Genomic DNA, 26354 nt, shown 5'->3' with positions numbered 1-26354 from the left:
CGCCAAACAAATAATAAAAAATACTTTCCTTTTTTTTTTTTGAGAAAGAAAAAATACTTAACTATTCAAAATTATTTCAATTCATTAATATTTTATTTAAAATAAAATAAAATAAACAACTGAGGTAGGTCTCGTTTGAACTTTGATGTATTCATCCATTCTTCCTTTCCTCTGCCGAACACTCTGCCTCCTTCGCTCTCAACCTCGAGGGCCACGGCGGCTCTGACGGCCTCCATGCCTTCGTCGCCGAGGTTGGCCTCGTGCTTAAAGAATGCCTCTCGTTTGCAATTTGGTCAAACAACAAACCCCCAATTTCAGGGATTCCCCCACCACGCTTCCAATCCCAATCGACGTTCTGAACTTCCGAGATTTCAATTGCCTTCATCTGAGTCGCCGAGCTTCGATTCCACTACAGCAAAGATCCAATATTTTCTCAATTTCGAAAACAGAAGAAAGAAATCATCTTTCCCACGTTCTCTGCAATTTCTGGGTTTACCTTCATACGGTTTCCATGGCCGCATCGTCCTACTGGTGCTACACAGACAGACCCTCTTCGCCTCGCACTTCTTCACCGCCTCCGACCGACAGAAGCAAGCTGGTGTTTTTTGACCAGAGGCAGCAGTTTGAACTGGAGGATTTGATGTGGGCACTGGCGGAGATGTTGGGGAAAGAGAGCCTGGGGCGGTGTACAAGGCGGTGCTGAACGACGGGAGCACCATGGCGTTGAAGCGGCTCAAGGATGCTGTAGTGGTGGTGATGGCTGTGTGATGGCCGATGATGGCGACGAAGATGACGCCTGGCCAATGGTCTCTCGCGTAATGGAGTCGAAGAGAGAGATGTAGAATTACAGATGCATGTTGAAGGGGTGGGCCCATTTAACATTAAAAAAATATACATTTTGTCATATTCATTTGTTTTATGAAAATTTTAATTATAACGTCATTAATTAACTGTAATCTTAACAGAAGTTTTAACGGAAATGTGAAATTTTAATAAAATGTAAGTAAAAAAATGAGATTGAAATGTTTTAAAAGTTATTGTAAGAGGTAGTAATTGCACTCAAATATGAAGGTGAAAAATGTAATTACTCTTTTTCTTTCCAAAGCACTGGCACTGCTACAAATTGGACACCTAATTGCTAGTGGTGCTAGTAAATTACTTTTGGTACTTAAATGTCGGGACATGATTCAGATGTGGATGGATCGATGGCAGTCCTTTTATCCACCAACCAGGCTTTCACCATCAATAATGGAGACCAGAAATCAGGCCCCCTTGCTCAAGTCCTGATGAATTGAAAGATTCCGCGCGTATACATAGTGAATTATCCTGGTAGATAAGGGCATTCACAGAGCATTCCGAATTCAAAACCCTAATAAAAACGTGATATGACTCAACTGAAAGGAAAGCTGCTAGGCTGACCATGGCACTTGGTGGTGTAACTAATTAGCTATATATATATGTATATATGTATATTTGTGTATATTGGAAAGCAGAAAGAAACCTGTAGGTTAAGCTGAGCGTAGTTGACAGAAGAGAGTGAGCACACACAGGCGGCAATTGTATAAAATCATACCTTTGGGCGGTGCGTGCTCACTTCTCTCTCCGTCAGCTCCTATCTGCGCGCTCGCTGGCTTTATTTCACCACTTAATTTTGATCGTCAACGTTCAAAACCTTAATTTCTCATCAACGCCCCTTCTCTTCCCGCAAAGGAATGGGAAATTAAACCAGGCCAGTCCCAGGCTCAGCCCCTTCTACTTTCCCAATTCTCTTTCCAGGTGTTTTTCTCCCAACCCTATATGCATCTATCTCACATATATGAAACAGATAGCTAGATACCCTCTGATTCCCAGCTCTCACTTTTCTTGTTTGGGAAATGGAGAAGTTGTGTATATATTTATAGATGTGTGTGTGGATCAGTGTATGTGTTAAAATTAAGACATATGACATAACTACAGGTTTTGGGTTTGTTATTGTTTTTATCATCCTGTTCTTACTTACTAACAGGTGTCCTCCAGTTTACGATCCGACCTTTTGGAAACGTACCATACCTTATGTGGCTCACTGCACTTCACAATCACAAAGGAACGAAATACAAGATAAGTTATTCTAATGTATTTATTTTCCTATTTTATTAATTTTTATTGAATTTAAAATTGTAAAAAATGGCTATGGTATTTATAAGAAGATAAATTTTTAAACAAAAGTTTATAAATCAAATAATTAATTAAATGTTCATTAATGTTTTTATTTATTATTACTGATACATCATTTAAATTTAATTTAAAATTTTAGTATTACCTATAAATTTAATGCTGGTTGACGGTCTGGTCTCTGGAATACGTTTGAAAGCGTGCCTTTTGATTGTCCCGTGCTAGATCTTCAAATAGTTTGAAGAGGACGGTTTGGGGTTCTTTTGTTTCTTCAAGGTACGCCTTCTTTTTGTTATCTTACTGTTCAATTTTTCATGGAAATTCCCGCAGTTATCCATTTTTATACTAAATTATTTTATGAGAACCCTCCGAATCCCTCTTCTATTTTCATGGAAATTCCTGCAATTTTTCTATTATTTATTTTCTATGAAAATCCTCTTCATCCTCCTCCTCCTCCTCCTCTTCTTCTTCTTCTTCTGCTTCTTCATGCAAGCTTATTTCTCTGTGCATGTCATATAAAAAGGGAAATGATAAACACACACCTTTTATAGCTTCCTACACACCCTTGGCTAATCATGTCCATTGTTTTTGTCTGATTTATTCAATCCGATGGCCTGGAACAAAGAGGGATGTAGGAAAAGCTATAAAAGGTGTGTGAAAATCAGCTCCCTATAAAAACTGTAAATTATCATATAAGTATACATTGAGCTCTTCTCCCCAAATCGGCCGATAAAAGGAAATATAAACCCTAAGGTCAGAGCTCTGCTAAATATGGACACATGTTACTCTTTGTTATCTGGCCAGATTTCAGCTTTCTTTTGTTTTTGTCATAAGTGAGATTCTTAAATCAAAATTCCTTTTCAGAAAAAAAAAAAAGAAAAAAGAAAGGTGTTCTGTTATGGAAGCATATATAATTAAATTTGTTTTATATCGTTCTTTTCTTATGATTAATTTACTAATCATTCCCTTTTAATTAATTATATTTAGTAGGAAGTACAAGTGTAGTACTTGTTGATGTTTTGGACAATGGGGGTAAGGCTAGCCGACATTCACCTCTTCCAGACCCGTAAAGCGGGAGCCTTGTGCACTGGGTACGACCTTTTTTTTTTTTTTAGTAGGAAGTACAAGTGTAGTACTTGTTGATGTTTTGGCGTCAGTGAGTGGTATAGCAGATCTGCTTCCATTAATTTGCCGCAGGTTTAATCATCAAGGTACGTATCAATCGTAATCTCCTTGATTGTACTTCTGTTTATCGATTTCTTTTCTGTTTCGTACTGTTTTTACATATGTTCAAATTTTTAATCTGGATATTTGGTTTTTGGGAAGAAATACTCGTTATCTTCATGCTTTCGGGTTAGTTAAATATGTTGGTTTAGTTCATGTAATGGGTTAGGTCAACTACTAGTTGATGATAATGAACTTGAGTCATGGACAATGGATTTAAGAATAAATTACAAATAGCAAGCATCACACTGGATGCCCTCTTTTCAAGACTGGTTTCAAGAACATTACATATCTAATCCGTTTTCCATGTGAGGTTTAAGTTTTTATCAGAGTAATGATTACAGTTGCCCTATCCCAATTCCTGATAGGATACCCAAATTGGAGTGTATAAGTAAATTGTAGTAGCTCAAGGGTTCCTTATTAATTAGATGTTTGACACTTCAGATTAGAAGATTAGTTGTTGTGGTGGTGGGTGTTAATAATCGGTTAGAAACTTAGCTTGCAAGTCTGAAGTCTATATACATACCAGATTAATTGTGCAGAGCAGGTTGTTATTGAAAAAAATATGGTTATTGATTAATTTATTCAGAAAGTTTCTGTAACATAAGATTGAAGGTCTGGACGAGGTTCATATTAAGGCCAATTCTAGGTTTGAGCACCAAAGAACAATTTAATAAATATTTTGAACAAATGGTAGGTCATCTATGATGGAAGATTTGTATTCCTAACTTATATTTTTATATTTGAGTCCAACAATAGTGGTGGGTTTCCAACAATAGTGGTGGGTTTGAGTGTTTGGTTTTCTCTTCCAATGCACATTGTTAAGATTGGGTCAATGCCTTGGAATAGAAAACATTGGAGTCAAACCCACATTTCAGTTTTAACAATTAAGGTGTGTGCCTTAGAAGAGAAAACATAAAGTCAAAACTCTCAATGTGATTTTTTAACAATTTTGGTATGTGTATTAGAGATGGTTGGGGTCAAAACTCATCTTATTTTCCTTGGTTGAAAAGCATTTTTTTATTGTTGGCATGGGATCCACCTTAGACTCCAAATTAGAGTCACATATTAGCTGAAAACTTATATATAAGTCCTAAGTATCTAGTGAATTGGAGATGTTTGATTCATATCTAGACTCAAATATGAGATTCGAGTCAAAATTTTCTAGTGCATTGGAATGGCCCAAGTCTCATGTGCATTGGCGAGTCCTTGCCTCTCATTTTTAGACTCAAATATAACATTATTTGAGTCTAAATTTTCTGGTGCATTGGAGATGACCTAACATTTTGGCTTTGTTACATAATATTTGGCAAAGTGATATTCTAAACTACTTTAATCTACTAGGACGGGGATTCATACTTAGGTGCAATGGGGGATTCATACTTAGGTACAATGGGGCGGATACGTTGTCCTAGCCAATTAGCCTAACCCACATCTTATGTTTGGGCATAACTAATGGCTTAATTATCTCTGGTCCAAAATAAATGGCTTCAATATGCCTTTGGAAAATCCTTTTGATTGAATTCCCAAAGGTTGAGCTTTTTTACCTTGTTTGTCAAAATTTTCTAGAGTAATTTATGCACTAGTTAAAATATTGTGTTTCTTTTTGTCTTGAAATGACTATTCTTATATTACAATTTGGACTTGTGTGTAACTCTAAATATAAGTTCGGGTTTTTTCTGTTATATATGTTAACATGCATGTAGCCCTTTCAGATATCTTTGTTTTAATTTGTTTCCTATATCTATTCATCTCCGTTTGGGAGCAGCCTCTTCATAAATGGGGGTAAGGCTAGCCGACATTCACCTCTCCCAGACCCTGCGTAAAGCGGGAGCCTTGTGCACTGGGTACTACCTTTTGATCTATTCATCTCCGTGGTATTTGAGTAGGTTTGTTCTTGCTTTTTTGTAATATTTCTATCCATGCACACTGTTCTTAATGGCATGTTTCTATCACTTTGTAGCGAAGGTTTGATCCTCCTTTTCTCTGGTACTTGATGGGTTTTGTTGCTTCCTAGAATCTTAGTATTGGAAGTGACATATTCCAAATTTTTTTCCATGCCAATCCTAATAGCATTTTATTCATGGATTCAATTTTATTGCCAATTTCTCTTTTATTATGCGCTTGAGAGAATCTTTAGTGTGCATGGTTCACTAGCTTGAAGTAATTACTTGTATTGTTCTTTAAATTTTTTTATTGTGGATATTTTGTTGTGAGAAGAAATATTTATTATGTTCGTACTTCCGCATTAGTCGCACACGTTGGTTTAATTAGTTTCTAGGGGGGGTTAGATCTATTACCAATTGGTGATGATGAACTTTTGGTTTCTTCTTCATTTCATTGCAATGAGAAGTTTGTAATGAACTTGAGTCATGGAGATGGTTTATAAATCGATTACATATTAGTAAGCATCATATCGCTCAAGATGTGTGTTTTGAAGTTTTTAGAATATTGCACTTCACCCTTGCTCAAGGCTTCTAGGTTTGAGAACCACCCAAATGTCATGAAATGAACAATTTTCCAAAATTGGGCCTCTAACTATTTGGTCTTGGTGGGCATAATTAAATGGCTTAAATTTCTGAGATCCGAAATAAATGGCTTGTATCCCTTTGGTATATGCTTTTAAGTTTCCCAAGCTTGGATATTCTGTAGTCTTTACCTTGTGTAATTAGTTCCATGAATTGTATGATTTGTCATAGCAATTTATGCACCAGTTAAAGTATATTTTATTTATTTACATTACAATGTGGATTGTGTTTAATTCAGGCTTGCATGTAACTCCTAATATTAGTTTCGTTCCTATTTCTACTCATCGACCTTCTATATTTTTAAATTTTAACATGGCATTTGAGTATATTTGATCTTACGGTTTTTGTTATGTTTGTATCTTTGCACACCGTTTTTGGTTATATGCGTACATCGCTTTCTAAAACCTAATTATTTCTAATGTAGGGTTGATTCTTCTCTCCATCGCTTTCTAAAACCTAATTATTTCTAATGTAGGGTTGATTCTTCTCTCCACTGTTTCACATATATCTTGCATATAATTCTCAATACTTGATGGTCTTTGTTGCTTCCTAGAATCTTTGTATGTTCATTTCTTTATTTTTATTGCCTTTTCTCTTTTATGCTACGCCTAAGAAGGTCTTTAGTGTGGTTCATTACACCTGAATTAATTAATTTCCTTGCGTACTTCCCTTGTGGGTGGAATACAGAAGTGAGTTTTGGCAACAACTACAATTTAAAGTTGGCTGCCACTTCTTTAGTGTGGTTTCTATTTTTAATTAATCTTGTTCCTTCTGTTCATATCACCCATTTTCGTTAAAGTTTAATAAATTTTACATTGTTTAACTTGATTAGTTGACTAGAATTCACATCAGGAACATTTGTTTTGAATTGGGGTGCCCGCCTCCGCGCGCCGAGGGGGGGGGGGTGTTGAAGGGAGATGTGTTTAAGCTCTTCGGATGAGTTGCAGAGTATTTCCTATTGTTGTTATGCAAGTTCCTCAAGAGGCTTTTGGGTTTAATGACCACAACATTTGATAAACTAGGACGAGAATGAAATGCATAAACGATTGTCGTTAAGGTGTATTAAAAATTAAATTAGTTCCATACCTGGCAAATACTAACGTAAAACATAAAGAAGTGGACATTTCTTGTTACTTATCGAAGGCTTGTTTCATGTGCTCCAAAAACGGTCATTTTGGTGGCCTTGGTGATGAATTTGAAAAAAATACCACATCAGTATTAGTGTTGTCATCTCGCTGTCCTTTTTGTGACCATCAATTCTGAACTCAACATTCAGGTTTGGCACTTTGCCACCTTTCAACCTTGAACACCATGATGAAAATTTGGTTCTCAGGATGGGGTGCGACATCCCAATTTACCTTCAATCTCTGGGGCTTAGCATTGTAAACTGTTAACTCATGACACAAATGGTAATGGTGTGTGGAAACTCATCGTCGCCTACTTTTCTATGATGTCATAATAGCTGGCGTATTGGCTGTTTTTTAATTAGAAGTTGGTACCATTTTGTGTTGGTTTCTCTCTATGTTTAGAATGTATGGGTAATCCCTCGTTTTTATAAATGTATGTTTAGTGTGTCTCTCCATCTGTCTCTCGAGTTTTCTATATTTTTCTGACGTATGAACGTCCCATATTATATGATTTTCGTGCAGAACCGTCATGAAAGATGATGGGTCAGGGATGGTGTGGAATGAAGCGGTGAAAAGGATATTGCAGAAGCACAATACCAGGATTCAATCTCACCACTCAAAAGTTCAAAGGAAGATGGGCGGGCGATGGAATGCTCTGATATATAATCCCAGAGACCAAAACTATTGGCACTATCAAACTCTATGATCATGAGAGTTTGAACACAAGATTTCGAGTGGAAACCACCGTCGAAAACTTTCCATGTTCAAACGGTCGAAAGGAATCTAGTGTTGGACTGCTAGCACTTAAAAAAGAGATAGCATCACTTTATGCTCATTCTACATGATCACATGATTGTAGTTAATAACTATGAATCATAAGTTAATCGTGCCACTAAATTGTTTTACTCTCTTAACGGCTGGGTTGGTAGATTTTGCTGAACTGCAGTTAGGTTCTGTTTTTATTTCCAAACACTTATACCAATTGCGGTTTTGTTATCGTATTTCCTATAAATGTGTTTGTTGTAATGTTAAAGTTTTCTTAATAAAGTTTTGATGAAAAATTCTGTAAAGAACCAACTATTTATTATATGCATATTCAGCTGAGAAAACAACACAAAAAGAAGGCCAGGCCAGGCAGCATGTGCATATTCATGGCCAGATCATCACACCAACGGTCCAACATAAACCCTAAGTTAAACGTCTGATGGCTGAAACAGACAGTGCAACCGCAAGTGTCAAATTAGAGAAACATATCAAATGAGACTATGCATATTCATGACCAGATCATCACACCAACGGTCCAACATAAACCCTAAGTTAAACATCCGATGGCTGAACTAGGCAGTGCAACCGCAAGTGTCAAATTAGAGAAACAGATCAAACGAGACTCTTGAAGACAACGCAGCTACCTAGGTACAACATTTGTGTGAATATTAACTGTCATAGTGCAACTTCACCAGTTTAAAGTCGGCTGGACAATTATTATTCACAATATATTTTTTTAAATTCACAATTAAATGAGATACAATTATTTAGTCTAGAAATATACTATTCATGGTTGAATATTGGCTTAGATATCTAGTAAGATTTTCTCATTCATTGTGCATGTCACCCGTAGAGGATGAGGACGTGAGCCCGCAAATGATGAGGTGATTTTTAGTTTCTCAAACATTATTTTCTATTTTTTGGCTATCTAACAAACAAAAATAAACCCTAAGTGAAACATTCTATGACTGAAATAGGCAGTGCAACCGTGAGTGTCAAATTAAAGAAACATATCAAATGAGACTGTTGAAGACAACACAGCTACCTAAGTACAACATTGCATAAATATTAACTTTCATAGTGCAACTTCACCCTTTTAAAGTCGGCTAGACAATTATTGTTCACAAAAAAAAAGAAAAAAAAAATATATATATATATATATTTTTTAATTAACAATTAAATGGAATAATTTGGTCTAGAAAAATACTATTCATGGTTGAATATATTGGCTTAGATTTCTAGTAAGATTTTCTCATTCATGTATACATGCCACTCATAGAGGATGAGGATGTGAACCCGCAAATGATGAGATGATTTTTAGTTTCTCAAACATTATTTTCTATTTTTTGGTTATTTATCTAATAGACAAAATTAAACAAAGGTGTGAGATGCTCAAAAAAAGGTGTGAGGTGCTCAATGAGTGATGTTTTATCTAAAATGGCTCCGTTATAATTAATAATGGGTAATGTTAGGAAACAAAAATTTTAACCTAAATGATGTGTCACTAATAAGAAATAAGTACGATAATCAACGCTTAATATAATTCAATAATCGACAACCACATAATTTAGTTTGCAAATTTGGTTTTAAAAATTTGGTCTTACTAACATTATCCATTAAGAATAAAGTCATGTAATCATAAAATTTTAAATTATTTTGTTAAATTTTTTGTGTAAAATTTAACTTATGTGAATGACGCGTTTATACCACCCATTATTAGATAGGTGACTGAATTTAAGGCCTCAATAATTGAGGTGAATATTACTCGATTGGCCTACAAATTCATTGTAAAGTGCTCACATTATTTTATTTATTTATTGGTAGTGTTGTTTAATTGATTGTCTCTTGAATGGGTTGACGATACCACCTCTGCCCCATAAAAAGTCAATTTGACTCACTTTGCCCTTTAAATTGTGTTTTTATGTTCCACTTTATCGTGTGCCCTGTCCACATAGTTAGATAATGATTAAGCTTTTAACAGTAGTTGTTAAAACTTAAATTTATGGGTTATTTTAGAATTTGTTAGTTTTGAGAGTTGTTTAGACTTGGTTAGTGATTAAGCTGAATTTTGGTAACGTGAGATTTTTAGTTGTGCGTCTTTATTTTTGTCGGCTAAATTTTGTGATTTTAGACTTGTTGGTTTTGTTATCCTATTGATTATGATACTAAGTAGTGGTAGAGAAAAGAAGTTAAAACTAGAACATTATTAAAATGTTGAAGAAGAATGTCCTAACTACTCAGATAATTCACCGTTTACAATTTTGTTATCTAAATGTATTTTTCATCCTATTAGTGCGTAATGTTAAACTTTACTCACAAAAATTTTGATGAAAAAAAATTATATAAAGAACCATCTATTTATCATACGCATGTTCAATTGACAAAACAACACAAAAAGAAGGCCGGGCAGCGTACGCATGTGTAGGCACAGGCAGAGTCGGTATATATGCTGAAAACTAATCAGGGGTGGGTGACTTTTAATGGAAGTCTTTATCCTTGTCTCCCTTCCATTTTTCTGGGTGTCCTTTCCCCTCTGCCCTTTCCCTTTCACTAAACCAACGTAGCAGTGCGAACCCACCAAACACCACACCAACGCTCCAATATACATAAAACCCTAAGTTAAATCTAAAGGTTGAGATTAAGATTGAATCATATTATACGTGGATCCGACGGCTGAAACAGGCCGAGCAACCGCAATAGAGAAGTGGCCAATGGAACTTTTAATGCCAACGCAATTACAGACCCTCCTCAGTACAACATTCCACAACTAGTCTAAGCTAGTGGTGCAACTTGACAATTTTGGAAAAATGTTAAGAAGACTTTCTCAAAAGTAGAATTCTTCGGTAACTCTCCATTAAGTGAAAACTCTCTCAAAAGAAGAACTCTTTATAGACTCTCCTTCGCCTAATGTGTTTGGTACAATATTTTAAAATATTAGCATGAAAATTATGTCAAAAACATAAGATGATGGAGCCTATGAATACTCTACTTTTGAGAGAGTTTCCTTGCGTTTTTCTTTCCAAATAGTACTACTATAAATTCGACATGGAATTACTAGTGGTATTAGTGAATTACTATTGGTACTGAGACGTCGGATGCAAGGACACGATTGAGATATGGATGGATGATGAGTCCTTATATCCACAAACCTGGCTTTCACCATTAATAATGGAGATCAGAAATCAACCGCCCTCCTTCCTCTGATGAATTGAAGGACTCCGCGAGTGTATATAGTTAATAATCCTGGTAGATAGGGCATTCGCACTGCATTCCAAATTCATAACCCTAATGAAAACATGATATTCCTTAAGTGGAGGAAAGTTGCTAGGCTGACCATTGCACTTGGTGTAACTAATTAGCTATATATATATATATATATGTATGTATTAGAAAGAAAGAAGAGAGCTGTAGGTTAATTTGAGCGTAGTTGACAGAAGAGAGTGAGCACACACAGGCAGCAATTGTATAAAATCATACCCTTGGGCGGTGCGTGCTCACCTCTCTCTCTGTCAGCTGCTATCTGCGCGCTCGCTGGCTTTATTTCACCACTTAATTTTGGTAGTCAACGTTCAAAACCTTAATTTCTCATCAAAGCCCCTTCTCTTTCCTGCAAAGGAACGGGAAATCAAACCAGGCCAGTCCCAGGCCCCGCCTCCTTCTGCTCTCCCAATTCTCCTTCTTCCAGGTGTCTTTCCCTCCACCGTATATATATACACACACACACACACACATATATATATGAAACAGATAGCTAGATACCCTCTTACTCCCAGCTCTTATTTTTCTTGTTTGGGAAATGGAGATGTTGTATGTATATTCATATATTTATAGATGTCTGTGTTGATCAGCGTATGTATTAAAATTAAGACATAAGACATACAGGTTTTGGGTTTGTCATTGTTTTTATTATCCTGATCTTACTCAAAGGTGTCCTCCAGTTCATGATTTCGACCGACGTACCATACCATAAGTGGCTCACTGTACTTCACAATCACAAAGGAATGAATTACAAGATAAGTTATTTTAATGTATTTATTTTCCTGTTTTAATAAATTTTTATTGAATTTAAAATTATATAGAATGACTATAGTTTTAACGTTGGTTGACGGTGTTCTCCGGAGTTTGAAGTGCGCCTTTTGATAGTTCTGTCCTAGACAGTCAAATAGTTTGAAGATGATGATTTGGGGGTTAGGATTCGGATTAGGAGTTTCTTTTTTTTTTCATTTATACTCTTTTTTCTTAAGGGAATTGTTATTAGTACTCCAAATTTCTCATTTTATCATCCAAATTTTCTATATTTAGAAAAAAAAAATACAATTGTGAAGAGTGTAGAATGAGATTTTTAGAGTGCTAATAATACTTCCCTTTCCTAATTGTCTTTCTCTTTAAATATAAAATTAATATAGAAAAAGAAAGACACGCTTCAAATCGATCTCTTCAAACTATTTGACGGTCGAGGATGGGGGCCTAGTTGCAGTGGCACTAGAGCCAAAGAAACTCCCACCTCACCCAAGTTCGATTCCCCCCACCCCCAAGCTTAACTAATGACAAAAAAAAAAAAACTATTTGACGGTCAAGGACAAAATTATCAAAGGCACGCTTCAAACTCCAGAGACCACACCGTCAACCAACATAAAACTATAGTCATTCTTTATAATTTTAAATGGCTTATTAAATTCACACCTCACAAATTATTGAATAAATCTCACATACTTAATACACCGTATATTTGTTTTTTCACTTAAAAATTATCTTAATACACCCCACATATTTTCCCATAATACCCTCACACCCCACATTCTCAATATACACCTTATATTGTGTACATATATCTCACATTTTCTATACACCCCACATTTATCAAATCTTATAACACTTATTTTTTTTCAGGGACTGAATCTAACCATTTGAACATTTAGTTTGCCGAAAGATTTCAAATCATTTGAACGTTTAGTTTGCTGAATGATTTCAAAATGATGATTTGAAATCATCTTAGTATAGTTTGCATCGACAGATGTCTACCTTCGTTAAGTAGGGTAACATCACCAATGGCTTATTAATAAGTTTAACTTTGTGATATGCAATTTTTGTTTTGACTTTCATGAACTTCATTTTTGCAGTGTGGGAATTTTATTTTGATTATTGTGTGGCTGGCTTTAAGACGTATACTCATGGAAATATTTGAAATATTTGAAGCTGCACTTCCAAACGAATTTGAGATATTTGATGCTGAATCATTATAGTGATGGATATAAATGGAGGTACAAGTACAAATGGTTAGTTGTGCGATTTCACATTTTAATAGTTGAGAAGATAAATAATACGCTAAAAGTGATTTGGGGTGTATTTATAATTTTTTTTTATAAATATAATAAGGTCAAAATTATCATTGCATAATGAGGTAAATAAGTCATTTAATATTAAATTTTAATGTACGGTGCATCTCACAAATGCTAATATAAAAAGCTTTTTAAATTCAATAAAAAAATTATTAAAACGGGAAAATAAATACATTAAAATAACTTATCTTGTAATTCATTCCTTTGTGATTGTGAAGTACAGTGAGCCATCTGTGGTACGATACGTCGGTCGAAATCATGAACTGGAGGACACCTTTCTTCAAGGTACGCCTTACTGTTCAAATTTTCATGGAAATTCCCGCAATTATCCTTTTCTTTATTAAGTATTTTATGAAAACCCTCCGTATCCCGCTTCTATTTTCGTGGAAATTCCCGCAAATTTTCTTTTATTTATTTTTATGAAAACCCTCTTCGTCTTCCTCCTCCTCTTTTTCTGCTTCTTCATGCAAGTATATTTCCAGGTTCATGTCGTATAAAAACTGTAAATTATTATATAGGTATAAATTGAGCTCTTCTTCCCAAATCGGCTGATAAAAGGAAATCTAAACCATCTGGACATATTTTACTCTTTTCCAATCTGGCCAGATCTCAGCTTTTTTTGTGTCATAAGTGAGATTCTTAACTCAAAATACCTTTTCAGAAAAAAAAGAAGAAGAAAGGTTTTCTGTTATTCAAGTATGTATAATTTTGTTTTATATTGTTCTTTTCTTCTGTTTAATTTACTTATCGTTCCCTTTTAATTAATTATATTTGGTACTAGGAAGTACAAGTGAAGTACTTGTTGATGTTTTGGCGTCAGTGAGTGGCAGCAGATTCTGCTTCCATTATATTGCCGCAGGTTTAATCATCAAGGTACGTATCAATTGTAATCTCCTTGATGTACTTCAGTTTATCAATTTCTTTTCTGTTTCGTACTGTTTTTACATATGTTTAAATTTTTAATCTGGATTTTTTTTTTCTTGGGGAAGAAATACTGATTATCTTCATGGTTTTGGGTTAGTTAAATATGATCGCGGAATGGGTTAGGTCAATTACCAGTTGATGATAATGAACTGGTTTGAAGAACATTACATAGCTAATCCGTTTTCCATGTGAGTTTTAAGTTTTTATCAGATTAATGATTACAGTTGACCTATTCCAAGGGCTGATAGGATACTAGAAATGGTTATCCAAATTGGAGTGTATAAGTAAATTGTAGTAGCTAAAGGGTCCCTTATTAGATGTTTGACACTTTGACGTCAGATTAGAAGATTACTTCTTGTGGTTGTTGTTGTTAATTGGTTAGAAACTTATCTTGTAAGTCTGAAGTCTAAATGTATACCAGACTAATTGAGACTAACTGTTGAGAGCAGGTTGTTATTGAAAAATATATGGTTGTTGATTATTTCGATCACAGTGTTTATGTAACATACGATTGAAGGTATGAACGAGTTTCATATTAAGGCCAATTCTAGGTTTGAGCACAAAAGAACTATTTAATAAACTTTGGAACAAATCGTAGGTAATATATGATGAAAGATTTATATTCCTGATTAATATTTTTATATTTGAGTCCAAAAAATGTGGTTGGTTTGAGTGTCTGTTTTTCTCTTCCATTGCACATTGTTAAGGTGGAGTCTATGCCTTGGAATAGAAAACATTCGAGTCAAACCCATATTTCAGTTTTAACAATTAAGGTATGTGCATTAGAAGAGAAAACATTAAAGTCAAAACTCTGAATGTGATTTTTAACAATTTTGGTATGTGTATTAGAGATGGTTGGGGTCAAAACTCATCTTATTTTCCTTGGTCGAATGGCATTTTTTATTGTTGGCATGGGATCCACCTTAAGACTCCAAATTAGAGTCACATATTAGCTGAAAACTTCCAATTAAGTATCTAGTGAATTGGAGATGTTTTGATTCATATCTAGACTCAAATATGAGATTGGAGTCCAAAATTTTCTAGTGCATTGGAGATGGTCCAAGTCTCCTGAACATTGGCGAGTGCTTGCCTCTCATTTTTAGACTCAAATATAACATTATTTGAGTCTAAATTTTCCGGTGCATTGGAGATGACCTAACATTTTGGCTTTGTTACATAATATTTGGCAAAGTGATATTCTAAACTACTTTAATCTACCATGACGGGGATTCGTACTTACGTGCAATGGGGGATTCATGATTAGGTACAATGTGGTGGGTATGTTGTCCTAGCCAATTGGCCTAACTCACATCTTCTATTTGGGCATAACTAGATAGCTTAATTAATTATCTTTAGTCCAAATAAATGGCTTGAATATGCCTTTGGAAAATCCTTTTGATTGAATTCCCAAGTTCGAGCTTTTTTACCTTGTTTATCAAAATTTTCAAGAGTAATTTATGCACGAGTTAAAATATTGTGTGTGTGTGTTTTTTTTTTTTTTTTCTTTATGTCTTTAGAATTACTGTTCTTGTATTACAATATGGACTTGTGTGTAACTCTTAATTTAAGTTCGGATTTTTTTCTGTTATGTTCTCCAGACTTAGTGACATGCAGATAGCCCTATCAGATATCTTTGTTTTAATTTGCTTCGTATTTCTATTCATCTCCGTTTTAACATGGTACTTGAGTAGGTTTGGTCTTGCTTTTCTGTAATATTTCTATCCATGCACACTGTTCTTGATTACATGTTTCTATCACTTTGTAGCGAAGGTTTGATCCTCCTTTCCTCTGGTACTTGATGGGTTTTGCTGCTTCCTAAAATCTTAGTATTGGAAGTGACATATTCCAACTTTTTTTTTTCTGTGCCAATCCGGATATCATTATATTTGTGGATTCAATTTTATTGCTAATTTCTCTTTTATTATGCGCTTGAGAGAATCTTTGCATGGCTCACTATCCTGAAGTAATTACTGTTTTTACATGTATTGGTTTTGTTTTGTGTTTTTTTTTTTTTGGGGGGGGGGGGGATTAGACCGATTACCAGTTGGTGATGATGAACTTTTGGTTTCTTCATCATTTCATGGCAATGAGAAGTTTATAATGAACTTGAGTCATGTAAATAGATTTATAAATCGATTACATATTAGTAAGATCATATGGCTCAACACTTGTGTTTTGAAGTTTTTAGAATATTGCATTTCCTTGCTTCTAGGTTTGAGAACCTCCCAAATGTCCTGAAATGAACAATTTTCCCAAATTGGTTCTCTAACCATTTAGTCTTGGCGGGCATAATTAAATAGCTTCATTTTTTCTGAGATTTGAAATAAATGGCTTGTATCCCTTGGTATATGCTTTTAAGTTTCCCAAGCTTGGATATTCGGTAGTCTTTACCTTGTTTAGTTCATGTTATAGTACTTTATGCACCAGTTAGAGTAAATTTTTTTTATTCATATTACAATGTGGATTGTGTTTAATTCAGGCTTGCCTATATCTCCTAATACTAGTTTCGTTCCTATTTCTACTATCAACCTCCTATATTTTTAAATTTTAACATGGTATTTGAGTATATTTGATCTTGCGTTTTTGTTATATTTGTATCTTTGCACACTGTTTTTGGTTATATGCATACATCTCTTACTAAGACCTAATTATTTCTAATGAAGGCAGAAGGGTTGATTCTCCTTCTCTCCACTGTTTCACTTAAATCTTGCATAATTCTCAATACTTGATGGTCTTTGTTGCTTCCTAGAATCTTGGTATTTTGAAGTGGCAAAGTCCATGTTAACCGTATAGGTATTTATATGTTCGTTGCTTTATTTTTATTGCCATTTCTCTTTTATGCTGTGCCTAAGAAAGTCTTTAGTGTGGCTCATTACGCCTGAATTAATTAATTTTCTTGCGTACTTCCCTTGTGCGTGGAATACAGAAGTGAGTTTTGGCAACAACTACAACTTAAAGTGGGCTGCTATTTCATTATTGTGGTTTTGTATTCTTAGTTAATGTTCTTCCTTCTGTTCATATCACTCATTTTCGATATATTTTAATAAATTTTACATTGTTTAATCACAATCAATTGACCACATCATGAACATCTTATTGGAATTTTGAGTTTTTTTTTTTGGCCCCCCCGCGGGGGGGGGGGGGGGGGTATGTGCGGTTAAGCTCCTCGGATGAGTTGCATTATTTCCTACTTTTGGGTTTAATGACTAGAACATTTGATAAACTAGGACGAGAATGAAATACATAAACGATTGTCATTAATGTGTATTAAAAACTAAATTAGTTCCATATATATCCGGGCAGATACCAACATAAAACATAAAGAAGTGGATATTTCTTGTTACTTATCAAAGTTTTGATATTTCTTGTTACTTATCAAAGTTTTGTTTTATGTGCTCTAGAAACGGTCATTTTGGTAGCCGTGGTGATGAATTTGAAATAAGTACCACATCAGTGTTAGAGTCGTCATCTCGTTGTCCTTTTTGTGACCTTCTGAACTCAACATTCAGGTTTGGCACTTTTCCACCTTTCAACCTTGAACACCATGATGAAATTTTTGTTCTCAGGATGGGGTGCGACGTCCCAGTTTCCTTTCATCTCATTAATGTGTATTAAAAACTAAATTAGTTCCATATATATCCGGGCAGATACCAACATAAAACATAAAGAAGTGGATATTTCTTGTTACTTATCAAAGTTTTGATATTTCTTGTTACTTATCAAAGTTTTGTTTTATGTGCTCTAGAAACGGTCATTTTGGTAGCCGTGGTGATGAATTTGAAATAAGTACCACATCAGTGTTAGAGTCGTCATCTCGTTGTCCTTTTTGTGACCTTCTGAACTCAACATTCAGGTTTGGCACTTTTCCACCTTTCAACCTTGAACACCATGATGAAATTTTTGTTCTCAGGATGGGGTGCGACGTCCCAGTTTCCTTTCATCTCATTAATGTGTATTAAAAACTAAATTAGTTCCATATATATCCGGGCAGATACCAACATAAAACATAAAGAAGTGGATATTTCTTGTTACTTATCAAAGTTTTGATATTTCTTGTTACTTATCAAAGTTTTGTTTTATGTGCTCTAGAAACGGTCATTTTGGTAGTCGTGATGATGAATTTGAAATAAGTACCACATCAGTGTTAGAGTCGTCATCTCGCTGTCCTTTTTGTGACCTTCTGAACTCAACATTCAGGTTTGGCACTTTTCCACCTTTCAACCTTGAACACCATGATGAAATTTTTGTTCTCAGGATGGGGTGCGACGTCCCAGTTTCCTTTCATCTCTGGGCTTAGCATTCGAAACTGTTAGTGTTATTGATTTATCTGAGTTATGCAATATGGAGATAGAGAGAGGATTGAAGGATGCAAAAGGAATGAATGTTTTTCTTCTTTCTCTCGCAGAAATTGCAGAGAGGAATATATTTCTCTTAATGGAAAATTTAGCACACACACGTGCATTTCATGATGGTTTTGCCTTAGCTAGATCCACACACAACACCTTTAATCTCAACCACACATCTAACTAATTTCTAGGATCACTACACATGACTATTTTAGCCTTACATATTGGAACCTCACACTTGTCATTCTATAAGACTAAGTGCATACACAATTAACATTCAAGGCTTCTTATTTACTAATCAACTCATTACTTACACTTCTACCCTCTCCTTTAAGTTTTGAGCTGATTTCACTCAAAGTTTATCCCTGAGATAGCAGAACCGATCCTTAGCCAATGACTTTGTGAAGATATCTGCTAGTTGCTCATTTGTAGGACAGTAGACAAGATCAATGATTCCTTCTTGTAGAGCATCCTTGATGAAGTGATATCTTCGATCGATATGCTTAGTTTTCTGGTGAACTACAGGGTTCTTTGTGATAGCAATTGCAGCATTATTGTCACACTGAAGTGGAGTTGCTTCAGTTTGAAATTCACCAAAATCTTTCCAAAACAAACCTGAGCCAAATGGCTTGTGCAGTTGCCTCTAATGCACTAATATATTCTGTTTCTGCAATTGAAAGTGCAACACAATTCTGTTTAACCGAGGCCCAAGAAAAAACTCCACTACCAAAGGAGAAAGCATATCCTGAGGTACTTTTACTGTCATCCAGTGAACCACTCCAGTCACTATCGCAGTAACCAATTAGAATTGCATTTCTTCCCTTCACATACTCTAAACCATAGTCAAGTGTTCCTTTGATATATCTAAGAACTCTTTTGGCAGTTCCATAGTGTTTATTGGTGGGGTAGTGCATGAACTTTGCAAGTAAACTAGCTGCATACATTACATCAGGTCTTGTGGTTGTGAGATACTGTAGATTTCCCACAATCTTCCTATATTGTTCTTCATTTGCTGGACCACTGCCATCATCTTTGCTAAGCTTCTCAGTTGTAACCAAAGGTGTAGCAACAAATTTACACTCACTCAAGCCAAATTTATTCAACAAAGATGTAGCATACTTTCTTTGATGAATAAAAATGCTTGTGTGTGTTTGGATGACTCCCATTCCCAGATAAGAGCCCTAAATCTGTCATTTCATACTTTGTCATCATGTCTCTTTTGAATTCCTCCAACATTAGTTGATTATTCCCTGTGTACACAATATCATCTACATATAGAGACACAATCAGAATTTATGCTTCTCCTCTGGTTTTGGTATATAAAGTGGCCTCACTTTGATTCTTTTCAAATCCACATTGAGCAAAATAGGAGTCAATTTCACTATACCAAACCCTTGGTGCCTGTTTTAAGCCATATAAAGCTTTATGTAGCTTGTAAACTTTGTCTTCACTCCCATTGACCACAAAACCATCTGGCTACTCTACATAAACCTCCTCTTCGAGTCCTCCGTTCAGAAAAGCAGACTTGGTATCTAGTTGGTACAGTTTCCAACTCTTATGTGCTGCCAATGCAACTAGTGTTTTGTATCAAGTCTAGCCACAGGTGAAAAGGTCTCATTATAATCAACACCTGGTTTTTGAGCATATCCCTTGGCTATCAACCTTGCTTTATTCTTCTGCACTGATCCATCAAGGTTTAGATTGGTCTTGAACACCCACTTAACCCTAATTATAGGTTTATCAGTTGACATGTCTACTAGCTCCCATGTTGCATTCTTTTCAATCATTGACAATTCATCTTTCATAGCCTTCATCCATGATTCATCTTTAGTTGCCTCATCAAACTTTTCAGGTTTCATAATGCAGATATTGCATTGAGCTAGAACATCATCCAGGTTCCTCCACCTTAATGGAGTGTGATCAAAGGCTTGAGACTTTCTCATGCTGCTACTCACATCACTTGTTGATTCATGAGAAGATAACAAGCTTGGTGACCGAGCATAGTCATGGCCTTCAGGAGTTTCCCCTGGTGTAGTACTCTTAGGCATCTCAGATAACTCATCATGATTGAGCATAGTTACATAATTCTCAGAGACATTCTTCCACTCCTAGGCTGCATTCATCAAATACATCTCTCGAGAGTATAAGCTTCTTAGTGAGAGGATCATACACTCTGTACCTCTTTTCACTGGTTGCATAACCTACAAATATGCCCTTGACACTCTTTGCATCAACTTACTTGATATGTGTACATAACACAAACAACCAAAGATTCTAAGATGTGCAATCCCTGGTTTTTAACCACTGAATGCTTCAAATGGAGTTATATCTCCGAGAGCTCTTGTAGGACATCGATTCAGTATGTAGACAATTGTGTGTACAGATTTTGCCCCCAAATAGTAAGGTAACTTTATCATGAAGCATGGCTTTTTCCATTTCAACTACATTTATGTTCTTTCTCTCTACAACTCCATTCTGTTGTGAAGTATAGGCCATAGAGAGTTGACTTTGAATACATTCGTCTTCACACAACTTGCTAAACTCACAAGATGTGAATTCACCCCTTCTGTCACTTCTCAGGCATTTTACTCTAAACCCACTTTGTAGCTCTACCATAGATTTGAATTTTCTAAAACAATTCAATGCATCTGACTTGTATCTGAGAAAATAAACCCACATCATTCTTGTGCAGTCATCTATAAAAAGCATAAAGTAATTGTTACCAGTAATGGACTCATTTTGCATAAGCCCACATAAGTCTACATGAATTAATTCTAGGGGATTGCTTGCTCTCCATGCTTGATTCTTTGGGAACCACTCTCTATGTTGTTTTCCAAGCTAACAACCTTCACAAACTTCATCAACTTCTTCTAAGTATTGAAGTCCATGCACCATTTCCTTCTGTTTGAGTTGTTTTAACCCCCTTAGATGCAGATGGCCTAGCCTTTTGTGCCACGTCCAAGTAGAGTGAGACAAACTTGTTTTCAGGGCTATATGATCATCAAGTAATAGTGCTAAAGGATATTATCTATTCCTTTTCATTTCTACTTTAATTACAAGGCATTCCAGTGAAGGAGCATAAAAAATTCAGCACATTTTACCTCCAAACAACAAATAATACCCATGCTCATCCATATGTCCCACATTCAGTAAGTTCTCCTTCAATCCAGGTAGATACATTACGTCCTTGATGTATTTTCTACCCTTACTAGTATCAATTACTAGAGTGCCCATTCCAGCTACATTCATAAGTTCACCAATTGTCATTTGTACTTTGTCTACCACATTTGTCCTTATATCAACCAGTAGCTTCTCATTTCTAGTCATATGGTTGCTGCAACCATTGTCAATATACCATTCACCATTGACAACTGATTCAGAGATAGTGTTATTGGCATAGAATAAGTTCCCTGTCACCTCTACTTGATTAGCACTATTTACCTTTTGCACTGATTTGCTTGCAGTGCACTCCCTAGCCCAGTGTCCAAACTTTTCACAGTTGTAGCCTTTAGGCTTCCCCTTATATCTACATTCACCAAAGTGAAATTTAGTGCATACTCTGCACTGTGGTTTTATAATTGTTTAACCCATTGACTGTGCATTTTGTGCAGGACTAGTAGAAAATTTCTGCTGAAACTTGGGTTTTGAATCCTATTTATTGCCCTTAGAATTCCAATTCTTCTGGAACTGAGATGGACCAGATTGAGCTCCACTTCTATTTTGCCCCTTTGGACTCACTGAGAGAGATGTAAATGCCTTCCCAGTAGTATCAACAGTATGCAGATCAAACCGTTGTTCTTGGCTCTTTAAGATTGCAATTACCTCCTGCAATTCTACAGTCTCCAAACATTTTGCATTTTCTATAACCAAACAGATAGGATCATACAGTTTACTTAGACTAATCAAAACCTTTTGCACAAGTCTCTCATTAGAAAGAGATTCACCAAATGTTTTAATCTGATAAATCAATTCATTCAGCCTTGTAAGATAACCAGATAGAGATTCATCATCTCGCATCCTAGCATATTCAAAGTCTCGTCTAAGATTTTGAAGTTTTACCGATCTAACGTGATCACTACAGTGGTATTCTCCAAACAACAGATCTCATGCCATCTTAAGTTGAATTAGCGTTGGCAATTCGAGGGAAGATCTGGTCAGAGACTGCATTTTGTATAATTCCTAGAGCCTTCGCATCCTTCATGAACACATCAGTCATTTCTTCATCGACTGCATCTTCCGATGACCTGTCAGCTTCCTTCTTCTTCTTCGAGTCGAGGGTTGTAATCCCCTTCTCTACCCGATTCCATAACCCAAGAGATTTGAAAATCGTTACTATCTTAGTTCTCCAGAACTCGTAGTTCTCAACGGAGATAATTGGAGTTCTCACCTTCGAGCTTCCAGATCCAGACATCTTTTGCCTGAATGTTGATTTCTCTTCTCAGATGATAATGGAACTCTGGCAACCTTCACCAAGCTTCGATTGAGCTTCAATTTAGCTCAGTGACTTCACATATTCATGCCCAGACTCAGTTGGTCCAACCTGGCTCTGAGGCCATGTTAGTGTTCTTGATTTATCTGAGTTATGCAATATAGAGATACAGAGAGGATTGAAGGATGCAAAAGGAATGGATGTTTTTCTTCTTTCTCTTGCAGAAATTGCAGGGAGGAATATATTTCTCTTAATGGAAAATTTAGCACACACACATGCATTTCATGACGGTTTTGCCTTAGCTGGATCCACACACAACACATTTGATCTCAACCACACATCTAGCTAATTTTTAGGATCACTACACATGGCTATTTTAGCCTTACATATTGGAACCTCACACTTGTCATTCTATAAGACCAAGTGCATACACAATTAACATTCAAGGCTTCTTATTTACTAATCAGCTCATTACTTACAATTCTACAGAAACTGTTATCTCATGACTGGTAATGGTGTGCGGAACCTCATCGTTGTCTTGTTTTCTAGGATGTCATAATAGCTGACGTTATTGGCTGTTTTTCAATTAGAAGTTGGTACCATTTTGTGTTGGTTTCACTATATGTTTAGAATGTATATATGGGCAGTCTTAATCCCTTGTATGTTTAGTGTTTCAATCTGTTTCTCGAGTTTTCTATATTTGTTCTGACGTATGTATTAGATATAACAAGAGAGTGAGAGTGGTTATATTGTAAGAAGTTGAGTTAGTTACAATTGGGAGTTAGTTGGAAACAGAGTTAGTTAGAAGTAAAACTACCAGAGGGTATTATAGTCATTGTTGTAATATGGGTGGTAGGTATATAACCATTGTATACAGACCATTTGTGATAGTATGATTGAATATACAAGAATTCCTTTTACTTCTCTCTCTAAACTTTCCTTCTTTTCTCTGAGTGTTTCTTCTATTCTTCTTTACGATATATACACTAGTGTTAATAGTATGAACGTCCCATGTTATTTGATTTTCGTGCAGAACCTTCATGAAAGATGATGGGTCAGGGATGGTGTGGAATGTGGGGTGAAAAAGATTGCAGAAGCACAATACCAGGAATCAATCTCAACATTTCAACGTTCAAAGGAAGATTGGCGGGCGATGGAATGGCCTGATATATAATCCCAGGGACCAAAACTGTTTGGCTTGGCACTATCAAATTCCATGATCATGAGAGTTCGAACAGAACATTTCTAGTGGAAACCACCATCGAAAACTTTCCATGTTCAAATGGTCGAATGGAAAAGTGTTGGACGGGTAACACTTAAAAAAATTGTGTAAGAGATAGCATCACTTTATGCTCAGTCTACACGAGTACATGATGGTAGTTAATAAATTTGAATCGTAATTTAATTGTGCTACTAAATTGTTTTACTCTCTTAGTGCCTGGGTTGGTAGATTTTGCCGAACTACTCCTTTTAGGTTCTGTTTTTATCTCTGATCACTCTTGACCGTTCTGTAGGTGGGCGCTGAACGTTTTATATAATACTCGGTAGGTATCTAATTTCATGCTTAATTTGGCCGCTGGAGCTTTAATGAGTTGAAGAGGATCTACCAATTTGACAATCTACCAATTGCGGTTTTGTTATCGTATTTCCCAAAAATGTGTTTGTTGTAATGTTTTAGTTTATTTAACAATGTTTTGATAAAAAAAGTTCTGTAAAGAACCAACTATTTATCATATGCATATTCAACTGAGAAAACAACACAAAAAGAAGGCCGGGCCGGGCAGCATATGCATATTCTTGACCAGATTATCACACCAATGGTCCAACATAACCCCTAAGTTAAACATGGCTGAAACAAGCAGCGCAACAAGTGTCAAATTAGAGAAACGGATCAAATGGGACTCTTGAAGACAATGCAGCCACCTAAGTACAACATTGCATGAATAGTAAGTCTTAGTGCAATTTCACTCGTTTAAGAGTGGCTAGAGAATCATTATTCACAATAATTTTTTTTTAATTCACGATTAAATGAAATACAACCCTTAATATTATTTACAGTCTAGAAAAATACTATTCATGGTTGAATATATTGGCTTAGATTTCTAGTAAGATTTTCTCATTCGTTGTACAAGTCACTCGTAGAGGAGGATAGTGTTGACAGATATGTACACATCAGCAAAGTAATCCACATCAGCAAGCTGTTATAACAGATAGTTGGAATTGTAGAAAGATAAGGGTGACAGTTAGTTTGTTAGTATACTTGCGATTGAAGGAAAGAATGCATGTATAAATAGTGGATATCCCTCTGTATCTTGTATCAATTCATTCTCTGCAATACACCAATATTATTCAGCTTCTTTCTTTCTTCCAAAGCTCTCTGTAACATTTCTGCTTTTCTTCTTCTTCTTCTACTAGTGTTAATAGATGGGGAGCCTACAAATGAGCTGATTTTTAGTTTCTCAAACATTATTTACTACTTTGACTATCTGATTGAATAAATTAAATGAAATTAATAGACAAAATTAAACAAAGGTGTGAGGTGCTCAATGACTGTTGTTTTATCTTAAAAAGGCTTTTACTTAATTGAAGTAGAGCAGTCACTTAGTACTACAGTATAGTGGTATTCCTCTTCATTTGTAAGTGAGATGCCTTAGGTGGATCAGGATCCTCTCCTGAACTAAGGGTGAGGATCCTCCTGAGCAAGCACATCGGGCCGTTCAAATTTTATCCAACGGTTACAATTATTATAACTTTTAGAGGGTTCCCCTGTTTGTAGCCGTTGGATAAAATTTGAACGGCCCAATGGGCTTGCTCAGGAGGATCCTCACCCTTAGCTCAGGAGAGGATCCTGATCCGTCTTAGGTTTGATTCTCCCTTATAAACTGAACAATATTGCTAGACCATTGTAAGATTAAACCCGCCATCTCTCCTTTAGTGTAGATAATATCATTTGTTAAAAACAATGAAAATAGTGCCATGTAATCATAAAATTTTAAATTATTTTGTCTAATTTCTGATGTGAAATTTGACTTATATACATTACTAGAAGATAGGTGGTTGAATTTAAGGCCTTAATAGTGAATATTGTTTGGGCTACAAATTCACAGTGAAGGGCTCACATTGTTTTATTTATTTATTAATAGGCTAGTTTTTTTTTTTTTTTTTTTGAATCAATGATATTATTTACACTAAAAGGTGAGGAAGTAGCTAAGTATCACATCAGACTAGTCAGAATAATGTCAAACTCGTATTTGATGAGAATCAAACTTAAAATCTCTTACTTACAAGTGAAGAAGAATACTAAAAAACCATAGTAGTTAGTGGCCCATGAAAGTTCATTTAACTCACTTTACCCTTTAGAGCAGTTCTAGTGTGGGAACCCTCCCCCCAGGCAATACACTATGCTATCCACCCAGTGAACAATAACTATCCTTAATGAACAGTAACCGCCTTTTGTATCTCCACCGTTGCATTTCAATAGCCCTGACAATAGGTAATAAAATAATAGTATTTTTTATTTA

The 26354-nt window shown here is 35.5% G+C and overlaps 1 protein-coding gene and 1 long non-coding RNA gene across 12 annotated transcripts; one reads left to right on the top strand and one right to left on the bottom strand.

The window, feature by feature from the left end:
- Positions 1-57: 57 nt before the first annotated feature.
- On the bottom strand, positions 58-893 carry LOC126603234 (uncharacterized). Its single transcript, XM_050270014.1, has 2 exons — positions 497-893; positions 58-409 (listed from the first exon to the last, which is right to left on the bottom strand). The coding sequence occupies exons 1-2, from the start codon at positions 873-875 to the stop codon at positions 372-374; spliced, it is 417 nt and encodes a 138-aa protein (XP_050125971.1). The 5' UTR covers positions 876-893; the 3' UTR covers positions 58-371.
- A 364-nt stretch (positions 894-1257) lies between these two features.
- On the top strand, positions 1258-25217 carry LOC126603236 (uncharacterized). 11 transcript variants are annotated; one of them, XR_007616208.1, is made up of 8 exons: positions 11207-11480; positions 11734-13071; positions 13353-13419; positions 13916-14007; positions 17460-17567; positions 17804-17911; positions 18148-18255; positions 23867-24259. It is a non-coding gene; the product is annotated as an uncharacterized LOC126603236 (long non-coding RNA). The 11 variants fall into 11 exon arrangements; XR_007616205.1 differs by lacking the exons at positions 11207-11480; positions 11734-13071; positions 13353-13419; positions 13916-14007 and adding exons at positions 1258-1776; positions 2006-2427; positions 3270-3362; XR_007616206.1 differs by lacking the exons at positions 11207-11480; positions 11734-13071; positions 13353-13419; positions 13916-14007 and adding exons at positions 1265-2101; positions 2389-2427; positions 3270-3362.
- The last annotated feature ends 1137 nt before the right edge of the window (positions 25218-26354 follow it).

This window comes from Malus sylvestris, chromosome 15 (assembly GCF_916048215.2).
Source record: "Malus sylvestris chromosome 15, drMalSylv7.2, whole genome shotgun sequence".
NCBI lineage: Eukaryota > Viridiplantae > Streptophyta > Magnoliopsida > Rosales > Rosaceae > Malus > Malus sylvestris.
Note: the sequence above shows the minus strand (reverse complement) of the source record. Positions and strands in the feature narration are given on the sequence as shown.